Source organism: Hyla sarda, chromosome 10 (assembly GCF_029499605.1).
Source record: "Hyla sarda isolate aHylSar1 chromosome 10, aHylSar1.hap1, whole genome shotgun sequence".
Classification (NCBI taxonomy): domain Eukaryota; kingdom Metazoa; phylum Chordata; class Amphibia; order Anura; family Hylidae; genus Hyla; species Hyla sarda.
The window spans coordinates 116,903,324-116,916,154 of NC_079198.1; the positions used below are offsets into that span (position 1 = coordinate 116,903,324).

Sequence of the window (12,831 nt, forward strand, 5' to 3'; positions counted from 1 at the left end):
AGATAGATATGAGATAGATAGATAGATAGATATGAGATAGATAGATAGATATGAGATAGATAGATAGATATGAGATAGATAGATAGATATGAGATAGATAGATAGATAGATAGATATGAGATAGATAGATAGATAGATAGATATGAGATAGATAGATAGATATGAGATAGATAGATAGATATGAGATAGATAGATAGATATGAGATAGATAGATAGATATGAGATAGATAGATAGATATGAGATAGATATGAGATAGATAGATATGAGATAGATAGATATGAGATAGATAGATATGAGATAGATAGATATGAGATAGATAGATAGATATGAGACAGGAGATAGATAGATATGAGATAGGAGATAGATAGATATGAGATAGATAGGATAGATAGATAGATATGAGATAGATAGGATAGATAGATAGATATGAGACAGATAGATAGGATAGATATGAGACAGATAGATAGGATAGATATGAGACAGATAGATAGGATAGATATGAGACAGATAGATAGGATAGATATGAGACAGATAGATAGATATGAGACAGATAGATAGATATGAGACAGATAGATAGATATGAGACAGATAGATAGATATGAGACAGATAGATAGATATGAGACAGATAGATAGATATGAGACAGATAGATAGATATGAGACAGATAGATAGATATGAGACAGATAGATATGAGATATATATGAGACAGATAGATATGAGATAGATAGATGATAGATAGATATGAGATAGATATGAGACAGATAGATATGAGATATAGATAGATATGAGATATAGATAGATATGAGATATAGATAGATATGAGATATAGATAGATATGAGATATAGATAGATATGAGATATAGATAGATATGAGATATAGATAGATATGAGATATAGATAGATATGAGATAGATGGAAATTAGACAGATAGATAGATATGAGATATAGAAACAGACAGAAGAAGTATAAGTATTGAGGTAAAATATCCCATAGCTGCTCCTCATGATGTAGACATTTCCCATTATACAATGCGGCCATAATCTCTTCCTCCTCCAGGAGCCCCTGATGTGGTCCCTCAGTCACCTGACCTTATCACTACAGATCCCAGCATGCCTGGCCCCGCCATTTAGAATTTCTCTGCCCAGATTGCTCGATGCTGAGCTCTTCCCATGTGATGCTGCCCCCATATACCATCTCACACTCAGGATGGCAGCGCCTGGCACCATTATACTGAGGCTCCACACAGATCACTGCCTGCTGGAGGATGCGCGGACATGCTGGGAGTTGTAGTCCTGCCCATAGATGCTGTAGTAGTGCACCAGGGTGACATATAGCCGGCAGCTGCCCCTCCCCCAGCCTCCTCCCTGCTGCATTTCCGCCCTGCTCCCCATCCCCCCCATCATCCTGTGCCTGATCCATCACCGATCACCGCCGATCATATCGATAACAGACAGAAGTAATGGAGCGCGGAGACACTGCAGCATCGTCCGAGGCCCCGCCCTCCCCCGGGCTCCTATCACCCGCATAGTGCGCCCCGGTAGCGCTCAGCCTCATCACACACAATCCATGTAGTTAGGGTCCAGCTCTCACCCCATCCGGGTGTCAGGCTCCTCTCCCTCACCCCAGACCAGCGGCAGACACACCCCATCCAGCCGGATGACCCGTTCTCACATCTGCACCGCCCTACACAAGAATTCCGGGTCACCACACACACACCCGAGGTGGACATCACCCTGATAACCATCATCTATGGCCTAGACACACATACAGCCCGATAACAGACACCCCCGGGCGCCTAGATCACCCTTTATCTATGGAGAAAGCCGGGGGGTCCCGGGTCAATGACACCCGCCGCGGGCGGCCCTGTATGTAACCCCCGATCACCCGCCATGTCTCACCCTCACACATCGGGCGGCTACGATGCCCTTCTCCCGATCAGACCAGCCGGGGTAACAGCGCCCACTTACCTCACACTCTCTCCCTGTCTCTCCACCGGGCGTTGGCAGCTCTACACAGGGTTTCCTGGGCTGACGGGCAGGGGCAAAGCAGAACGTCACTACGTCACCGCGTTCCAATGGGCTGGGATTTGCAGTAAAGTCTAGGAAGATGCGTTCAGGACGCCATTGTAATTGTGGGCAAACATGAGCGTTTACAACGACAGGGCGAGCATTTTATGAAACAGTACTTCTTATACTAATTTTCTTTCCCTAAAACGTCGTATTTATCTATGTTCTTAGAAATACAGCGAGGGCAACAATGCTGGGAAAAGGGCTGACATGCCAGCGTCAAAGATGGCCGCCGGTGTGCGTCATTTCCGGTCAGCTGAAGGGAGCTTCCTCTTTTGCTACTTTCAGATTTGCGTTTGAACTATAGGGGCTATCTATGAGAACTGAACACTGAGTGGGGCACAGCTGGATGGCGCTGCCTTAGCAGGTAAGGTAGTATATATATTTGACAGTGTTCCCTTATGCGTGGTTCTCCAGCTGTGGTAGAACTACAACTCCCATCATGCCTGACAGCTGTGCCAAGACTACAATTCCAATCATGCCCCAAGACCGTTGACAGATGCGTCTCTCTAGCTATTGCCAAACTATAACTCCCATCATTCCTTAACAGCCGTTGCAAAACTACAACTTCCATCATGCCCTGACAGACGTGTATTTTCGGCTACTGCAGAACTACAACTCCCATCATGCCTGACAGCTGTGCCAAGACTACAATTCCAATCATGCCCCAAGACCGTTGACAGATGCATCTCTCTAGCTATTGCCAAACTATAACTCCCATCATTCCTTAACAGCCGTTGCAAAACTACAACTTCCATCATGCCCTGACAGACGTTTATTTTCGGCTACTGCAGAACTACAACTCCCATCATGCCTTGACAGCTGTGGCACTTCATCAGTTGCAGAACTCAGAATCCCATTAATCCCTGACAGCTGTGACAAAACTATAACTCCCATCATGTCCCAACAGCCATTACTCTCCAGCTGTTGCTGAACTACAACTCCTATTGTGCCCTTACAGCCTGGGCTCTCATTCTGTTACAGAACTACAACTCCTATCATGTTTAGACACCTGTGGCTCTCCAGCTGTGGCAGAACTACAACTCCCATGATTCCCTGACAGCCCTTGGCTGTCGGGATGATGGGAGCTGTAGTTCTGCTGGAGAGCCACAAGTTGTGTAACACTGATATATGACATGGGTATTGCACTGTATAGCTCTACAGCTGTTGTGGAACTACAACTCTCAGCATTCCCTTTTCATTTTTTTTCTTACTTTCAGGATCTGGTTCTTCTAGTCCTCTGGTTTGGTCGCCTCTGCAGTATCATGGCAGACAGGAGTAACAGCAGCTGGTTGAGGGATGTGGCGTCCTTCAGTTCTGGTCCTAAATCCTTCTTACTCAATGAGGCCTCCGAAGGTTTTCTGGACGATCTCTTAAAAGACCTTAAAAGTGAAAGTCTGAGCGAGCACACGAAGGTGAGGTATATACACCCGCATCCACTGATATACAGTGATAGGTCACCCATGTGTAATCGCTGGGGGTGTGACTGATCAGTAAGGTGCTCCAGAAGGAACCACCTGACCAATACAGCACCACTCCTGACCACCCCTTTAAAGGGGTACTCCACCCTTAGACATCTTATCCCCTAAAGGATAAGGGATAAGATGTCTGATCGCGGGGGTCCCGCCGCTGGGGACCCCCGCAATATAGCATGTGGCACCCACCTGTTTCTGGTCCGGAAGCGCTGGAGGGTCTGGGTCCCGCCCTCGGGAACGGAAGTTCGTGACGTCACGACTCCGCCCCCGTGTGACGTCATGCCCCGTCCCCTCAATGCAAGTCTATGGGAGGGGGCGTGACGCCCCCTCCCATAGACTTGCATTGAGGGGACGGGGCGTGACGTCACACGGGGACGGAGTCGTGACGTCACGAACTTCCGTTCCTAGGGAGCACCCCTTTAAGGTATGTTCACACACACTGAATATGCTGCAGATTTTATATTTATATTGATTTGAACAGCATAAAATATGCAGCATATACAGTATGATTGAGCATACCTTAAAGGGGTACCCCGCCCCTATCCACCTAGCACAGCTGGCATTCTGAACATAAATGTTCAGAACGCCTGCGCATCGGGCCAGAGATAGGGAAGGGGATCCCCTGTGATCAGACATCTTATCCCCTATCCTTTGGAGGATCCCAAGATTGCAGTTTATCAACCATCCACAGGTTATGTGATATGTAACAGAGTGGTGGAAGTCTGAACACTGGGGCACCCACTGATCAGAAAAATAGGGGTCCCTTGTCCCGCTGGCAGTATGTGCGCTGTCTCTACATTCACTCATAGATAGCCAAAGAGAGCCTAGCACTGTAGTCAGTAGAGATGAGCGAACTTACAGTAAATTCGATTCGGCAGTTGATGACTTTTCCTGCATAAATTAGTTCAGCTATCAGGAGTTCCGGTGGGCTAGAAAAGGTGGATACAGTCCTAGGAAAGAGTCTCCTAGGACTGTATCCACCTTTTCCAGCCCACGGGAGCACCTGAAAGCTGAACTAATTTATGCAGGAAAAGTCATCAACTGCCGAGCCGAGAAGTTCGTGACGAATCAAATTTACTGTAAGTTCGCTCATCTCTAGTAGTCAGCTCTGTCCTTCAGTACCACAGAGAGTGAATGGAACAACAGCAGGCATACTCGACCATCACCCCACTTATCAAGTTATCAAGGTGCAGCTCTTTTTCACACCCCCCCCCCCCAGCCTTGATTGATTCATAGATCTCTCCCTGTTTGAGTATAGGAAGAGATCAAAGCCCAAGGGGGTCCCCAAATACTTGTGATTCAGGCAGCATGAAAGTGATGAAAGAACTTATCACCTTCAAGCATGAGTGATAAAGGGAACCCAATATTGGGATATACCCTTTAATTCTTGATCAAACATTGGCACCATATATAACTGATCTAAATGAAGTGTTATTGGTTATACACCCCCTTTTCAACAATATGTATTTATCTCATTGAGGGACTATACCCACCAGTCAGGATGTTAAAAAGACTTGCATAAAAAAGAACCCAAACTAGGGTAAATAGTTAAAAAGAGGCTGGTTTCCAATCTGTAACTTTAAAGGGGTACTCTGGGGAACTAAACCCATAGCCCATCCTTTCCCTCTCACCAACCTATGTATTTTTCTAAATATCATTCATTAGCTATATAGAGAAGTTTCTTTCTTTCAGCTGTCACTTACATGCAGCAAGTGAGAGAAAATCGTAATTTTTAGATCCACGTTATCTCCTCAGTGAGACCTAGCCCCTCCCTTCAAGACAAAACCACCTGTTGTCTAGAGCTCTGGCTGTACAGCCACACCTCCCCTCCCCCTCCCCTCCCTGTGTGAGCTGTAACAGAAGAGCAGTGAAGATTCTTAGTCACAACTGAGCACATAGCTGCTGTTTTTCTTCTGAAAATCTAATCACTGACTTCTGCTATTCAGAGCACAGCATGATTTATTGCTGGGGGAAGGATAATCTGAAAGAAAAGACATGTACAGTGTGTGAGTTGCAGTGTGAACATCCACACAGATAGAGAAAGCAGTTGGTTGGCAGCCATTACACAGAGCTGCACTGTCTTCTGGGAGTTTTAGTCTGCGCTGCAAACATGGAAAAAATATTTTGGAGACATCAGGGGCCAAAGGAGTTGCAAAAAACACATGGATAACTACAAAGGACACAGAACAGGTATTGTGGTGGCTTTGGGGCATTTTTATGTTTATTAACTTCCCTGGAGTACCCCTTTATCTCTCTTACTTGCGTTTCCTTGCTGTACGCTTGCAAGCTGAGAATGCTGATGCATTGAGAGAACTACTTACCTCAGCGATATAATGGAGAGGACTCTAGGGCTTGAAGACTTATAGCAGGGAAATACAAGTTAGTAGAAAAAAATAAACATTTGGAATCTGCTTGTTTTAAAGGAAATCTGTCACCAGTGTCACCTGCGTTAGCTCCAGCTCCGGGCACCCAACTTAGGGCACGGACGGAGTTTAGTGATATCACCGCTGCTGTGAGACCCAGCAAAGTACAACAGCAGTGGCTGGGGCATGGGCGGAGCTTAGTGACATCACCGTTGCTGCTCCCTGCAGGGTCCCTCTGCCCAAGCCGGGACCGGAGCTAACAGCTGAGATTACCAGAGATCCCCGCCACGGAACGGGACAAGGTGAGTACCGTTGTCATCAGTGTCACCTGCACTGTCAGTACCGACAGGTTAGTGTAGGTGACAATGGTGACAGATTTCACTGTTTAAACTATTGATGTAAAACTGTAGTTTGTGGGTTTCAGCAGTAACAGAACCCCATTGGGTTTTTTTTTTTAACAGGGGAAGTGATGGTCATGCTCCTGTATCAGTGTTCCGCTTGTTTGCTCAGCTGCTTCTTCTCGGGACCTTTCCTGCGTTCAGTTTGTTGAACAAGAAGAAGCTATATCCAGCTGCCCCTGTCAACCATGTTGTCTGTACTGTGGCTGCTTTTTTTTTTTTTGTCACCCAGAGCTTCTCCTTTTATAGCTTTTTCTAAACCAGAATCCCATCAGTAGAACCATCTTGTATTGTGCTGATCAGTGACAGCCATCTGATGTATATATCAGTGTCCAGTATCCTCTAAGCCTCTAGCTATTGCGTCAGGCAGTAAAGGGACCTAAATGCTGTTTCTTATATATTAGGGAATACAGTGGCAAATACATATTAATATATAGCACCAAATAATAACTTGCCATACTAAGCTAGGATAGTGAATGGGTTTATGGCAACATCCCTGGTGGTCTACAGCAGTGTATCCTTGGGTAAACTAGGGCAGAGAAGAGGTAAAAGGGGTTATCCACCGTAAGGTGATTTTAGAAACATACCTGCCAGGCTATCTTTTTGTGAACTGGGTATTTCCTGTTGGAGTTTGTTCTCTTAAACTACACATCCCTTAGTTCCATGTTTATAAGTGTGAAGTTACATTCCTCCCTCCTACACATCAGCCACCCCACCCATTGCAGCACAAATGAGCTGCATCCATTCGGTGTTTTCTAACCAGGGTGCCTACAGCTGTTGCAAAATGATCTCTCTCCCACCCAGCGGTCACACCACCCATTGAGGCAGGATTGGCTCCCTTTGCACAACTGACTAGTGATGTCAGGTCTTGACACACTGCAACCTGGGTAAAATATGAGACAACAGTCATTTTGTATGCTGTTAAAAATATATATTGGGGCAAAAATCACATAAGAATTGCGAGAAAACCGTCACACACAGGTACAGACACTATAGTATGAACTACACTGTAGGCATGGAACTTTACTGCCCCTGTAGCATAGTCAAATAAAGAAAATATCCTGGAATACCCCCTTAAAGGGGTATTGCCATCTCAAGATGGGAGCCTGACTGCTGAAATCTCTACCAATCTCAACAACTGGGACAAAATAAATGTTGTGCACTGTGTGAGCACAGTCAAAGCTCCAATCATTTTCAGATTGTTACCCTCTATTCATAGGAAAAGGCAGCGTTTCCCATTCAGGGTGCCTCCAGCTGTTGCAAAACCACAACTCCCAGCATGCCCGGACAGCTGCTGTTTTGCAACAGCTGGAGGCACGCTGGTTGGGAAACACTAGAATAACATCTTGAGGTGGGAATAAGTCATTAACAGCAGTATCTCTGGCAGAGAAGAGTTAATGTCAGTATCCCTAATGATTTATGGTAGAAACAGAGGTTAATGTGGCATACCTGTTCAGTGGGGAACTTGCCCCATAAGGCTACAACATTGTCCCAGTAGCAGGAAGGCTAAGAGTAGAGTGGACAGATTCCCCCCCACACACACACAGGTAGCCATCATGCCACCATCTCTCCCTAAAAGGGGTTCTCCACCATAAGGTGATTTTAGTACTTACCTGCCAGACAGTAATGGACATGATTAGGAAGGATCTGTGCTTGTCTTGGTGTTAAATGTATGTGTTGTGCGTCCACTATAACACTGCTTCTTTCTTTTTGTAAAATGGCTATTTCCTGTTGGAGTTCCCTCCCTCCAACTACAAGTCGCAGGATCTCTTGTTTGTAAGTGTAAAGTCACTTTTCTCCCTCTCACACATCAGTCACCCCTCCCATTGTAGTTTAGCTGAGCTCCCTTCCATGCATGCTGTGCTTGAAACTACAATTCCCTGCAGCCCTGTGGAGGATGATCACCCTCCCACCCAGTAGTCACTCCACCAATTGAAGCACAGACATGCTCCCATTAAACACCTGATTAGTGATGTAATTTCTCGGGCCGCACTTATTTTGTATGCTGTTAAGAATGAACATTGGGGGCAAAGATCACAGAAGAATTGCAAGACCAACCATCAAACACAGGTACAGACACTATATTATACACTAACTTTACAGACCCTGTAGCACAGTCAGATAAAAATAAAATCCCGGGATACCCCTTTAACTGAACTGCTTCCCATGGTTCACCCTGTCTCACAGACTGCTCAGTAAGCCCCACTTTGCCACAGTCTGCTGTGGCCTGCCATTAAGAGAGCTGTAAAACACATTTGCAGGATGGTGCAAATCGTATTTGCAGTTGCAGAAAGCTTTGCTGGAGGTTATTGTATCTAAAGGGGAGTCTACATTCACTTACTTTCCCCCCCCTGCACTGTGGATGTTTACTCAACTTGCATAAAATAATTCAGAACAATACAGCTGTTTGTGTGTTATTAGTTTAGTTAGATTGTGGAGCCACCGGAAAGAGACGAGAGAGGAAGGGGCAAAGACTATAATAGAAAATACTCAGTCCGTGTTATTTTAGTAATTAATTTAGGAATCCAGGTAATTTCAAAGGATTTACTTACAATTGTAGGGTCTTAAAGGGGTATTCTAGTTTTTTGTTTGTTTGTTTTTTGATTGTGCTACAGGGGCAGTAAAATTAGTGTAGTTCATAATATAGTGTCTGTACTTGTGTTTGATGGCTGGTTTCCAATTCGTATGTGATGTTTGCCCCAATGTTTATTTTTAACAGCATGCAAAATGAGTGTCGTCTCAGGTTTTCCCTTGTTGCAGTGTGACCCAAGACATTATATCACTAGTAAGGTGTTGAAATGGAGCCTGCATAGGGCTGCAGCTGTACTACAATGGGTGGGGTGGCTGATGTGTGGGAGGGAGAAAAATGACCTCACATAAACAAGGGATCCTGGGAATTGTAGATGGAGGGAGAAAACTCCAACAGGAATTAGCCATTTCACAAAAAGAGCTTAGCAGCATTATGGTGGACTCACAACACAGCCATTTAGTTCCAAGACAAGTACGCATCCTTCCTAAGCATGACCTTTACTGTCCTGCAGGTAAGTACTAAAATCACCTTATGGGGTATTCTAGGTTTTTATTTTATTTTATTTTCTGTTACCCAGGCCCTTTAACATTTGAAGGCCTAACACAACAAACAGCCCCTATACCTCAGCCTTTGTATAATCCAATCCATTCAACATACATTGGCTTCCTTGTTTTAATGTTTTTAATAAATCCCCTATTTATGTTTCAGGTTTCAATGCTGAATCTTTTCTTAGAATTTCCATCACTTCTGTGCCCGGACAAGACGTCAGGCGAGATCACCACGGAGATCCTGATGAATATTTTACAGCAGACACCCCCGTCATTGAAGACTATACCCTTAAGATGCCACCTCCTGTTAGCAATCGAGACCGTTCTGATTACCACCGATAACTTCAACTGGAATTGCAAGGCCGCACAGGAGTTTGCTTCCCTGCTGATGCACATCATATCGGACATCGGTGACAAGAAGCAGGGGGCAACCAACAGGCCTCTACGTGTCACTGCCTGTGAATGCCTTAGGGAGTTAGAAAATTGCTACCCAGGCCTTCTCTCTCAGAGACTGGAACAGTTATACACCCTGCAACAGCAAGAGGTGACAGGTGCCCACCAGTCCTACACCATACTGTACAGCATAGCCCTGAAGAATGCCATACACCTCCTGGCACAGAAAGATGGTCCGTCTAATGGAGCCCTCAAGCAAGTGCTAATGAGCAATGACAGCTTCCTATGGAACGCTACAAAAGACATGAAGGAGTTACGACCTGCATCAGGGGAGCAACTGTTTCTGCTCCCCTCCAACAATGAGACGAAAGAACTAAAATCCATCCTGGCTTTGTTGCTAGAGGACTCCTATCTTCTTACGCCCGTATGCCAAAACACCCTGTTCTGGCAAATCATACAGGTTGTGGCTATGGTTCGGACCATATCCCCAGCCATCTTTAAATCGCAGCTTGTACGGTTATTCGGTACTAAGGATATATCGTGTTTTCACAGTATACTGCAGATGAAAGCGGTGTTTACAGATAGTCTGTTTACATCAGAGGACGAGCACTTCCTCCTTCAGAGGCTAGTGGGTATGACGCTGCACCCCTTGCTCTCTACACCAGTCAGGTTATTCTATTTAGATTGTCTATTGCATTTCCCAGAGAACAGACCCCTCAACTCTAACCCCGGTGAGAACCTGCCTGTTCTGCTCACCGTCCAGATGACTTCATCCCTGTTCCCTAACATCTTCAACGACTGCAGCACAATGCTTTGCAGGCAGAACTTGCTAAGCATGGTCTATCTTGAGAATGAGGGATTTCATGCTGAGAGGGGCATAGGATACTTATATGAACATGTCATGTCCCTATATAGCATGGTGGACAGAAATGCCAGCCGGGAGATTACGGCCACCTTTTTCCGTGCAGCCTACCTATTCGTGCGGTACTTCCATTACTGTGAGAAGCACATGGAGAATCTGACCAAAAGTCTCCTAGACCTATATAAGAATAATAGCGCCTTAGCCCCTTATTTTATTAACCTGATTCATCAGACCCAAACCCTGCTAGAATTTCAGGCTTGGCCAGTCTCTCTGTCCAAAGCTTTACAAAGGCAAATAGTGGAGCTACCTTTGGATCGGGTTACCTTGAAGAACCTTCCATGGCATCTTAAGGTTCTTGCAAGAGTAGCTCAAGAGAATACAATCCCACAGACATGTACAGTAACGTTCCTGAGAAGAATGGTGTCTCACTCCGATCTGTGTCTTAAAGGAGACTGGGGACTGGGTAACGCTCTGTTGTCCGTGTGCAAGCAAGTTCTCCAGCATGAACATCTCAATAAGGTGTTCATGCCTTTGGCAGATCTATTACAATATCTAATGCATCATTATGGAGACATTGACATTCAAGACCGATCGCGCTTGTATTACATTCTCCTCACCAATGTCTCCAGTGACAAGCTTGGGAAAGTTCTCAACATGTCTCCAACTGGTGGGCAAACCAAGTTAAGATCATTGTCTTCCATTATGACAGAAAGTGAGAATTTCTCCACCTTATTGACTATTCACAGCACAGAGATGACACTTCTCCAGCTCTGTCCAGTTCTTGATGGTGCAAAGACGTTCCCATCTCATTCGGAAACATCTACAGAGGCGACTAAAGAGACTGAGTACACCATCGAAGAACATTACAAACATCTTGCTCACCATCGATCTTCCTTGCTTGCCTTGAAGTATCACTTGACTTTCAAAGGAGACGTTGAAGAAAAGTACCAAAAATTATTTTGTGTTGTACTCCAGTTTGGTTTAACAGATGGTTTTTATGAACCAATAAGTGCTATCAATGTCCTGTGCCTCTACTTGGGTCGAAAGCCCCCCATGGTCACCGTTAATTTGGTTCCAAAGGATCCCCGTCCATCCTATTTGGTAGTGAATGCCACATTTAGCACTCAGGATGGATTGACTTATCATACGCAACTTGATCCGCTACCTGTATCATTCCCGGAGCTGTTTGTCCCATTTCCCTCGCCTGCGTCTTGCCACTTCTTTGACAAACTTTGGCATAACTTAAACTCAGATGACCTGAAAGACAACAAAGAAAGCATATTCTGCTGCAAGATGTCGGAATCCTCTCTCCGTGATGTTGTGCTGTCCCATTTCTCCAAATTTGTTGTGTCCCATCAGGCTCATGAATACAAGATCGGTATCGTTCTTCCCCCAAGTTACCACATATTGATGTGCGCCCAAGTGCAGGACGACACCGTTCAGTTCCACATTAGAACTGATGACTGGAAACTTCTGCCCTATCTGAACGCTCACCTTCTGGACGTGTCCACCAAGACTTGATCAGGACCTTGATCCTATGGGAAATTAAAGTTTATATTGTAACAATGGTGACTGCTGCATCCACCATTGAGCTGTGTACCTGTATAATAGATCTTCTGTATTGCAGAGTTTTTATTTCAAATACTGATACATAAATATAAGGGGAAAAAAACAGTAAAGATTATATATTTTTGGTAACATGTACTAGTCAATGGACTTTAAAGGAGTGCTCCAATGTCAGGTAAAAAAAAAAACAAACATAAAAATGCTGCAGAAGCATATAACATTGTTCCTTTTCTGCCCGATTCTGAAACAAAAACAAAAAATCTTTGTTTTGGGGGTTTTAGTCAGGTACTTCCTGATTGAGCAATTGCTCAGGACTAAAATTCCCAGGATGCATTGCTTTCCCTCATATCTTCATCCCCCCCCCTCCAAAAAAAAAAGAATTGTAGAATATCTACTTGTCATAAGATTGCATCACCTGCTGCATTTATTTCCTGTCTGCTCCTCTGGCTGTAGCAGCAAAAGGCAGCATGTTATAAAAACACCTCATTCTCCCAAAATATCCCATAATAAGTTATAGGTGTAAATGAATGACATGGAGATGGTTATGTAGGCTAATACCTTGTCTTGGGAGAAAAGGAGAAACGGGAGACTACACCACAATGACAATGAGAGGACTACACAACTTCCCG

General features: G+C 44.8%; 2 protein-coding genes across 4 annotated transcripts in view; one reads left to right on the top strand and one right to left on the bottom strand.

The window, feature by feature from the left end:
- CDC42 (cell division cycle 42) overlaps positions 1-2,088 on the bottom strand; it is a 62,637-nt gene extending 60,549 nt beyond the window's left edge. For 2 of the 3 annotated variants that reach the window (XM_056544827.1, XM_056544826.1), the window contains exon 1: positions 1,969-2,088. The gene's annotated coding sequence lies outside the window, so the exon portion shown is untranslated. Of the gene's footprint in view, positions 1-1,899; positions 1,942-1,968 lie in introns of those variants that run through there. The other variant, XM_056544828.1, reaches the window with a different exon arrangement.
- AP5B1 (adaptor related protein complex 5 subunit beta 1) lies at positions 1,454-12,389 on the top strand. Its single transcript, XM_056544825.1, has 4 exons — positions 1,454-1,722; positions 2,239-2,434; positions 3,288-3,482; positions 9,542-12,389. The coding sequence occupies exons 3-4, from the start codon at positions 3,333-3,335 to the stop codon at positions 12,155-12,157; spliced, it is 2,766 nt and encodes a 921-aa protein (XP_056400800.1). The 5' UTR covers positions 1,454-1,722; positions 2,239-2,434; positions 3,288-3,332; the 3' UTR covers positions 12,158-12,389.
- Positions 12,390-12,831: the final 442 nt, after the last annotated feature.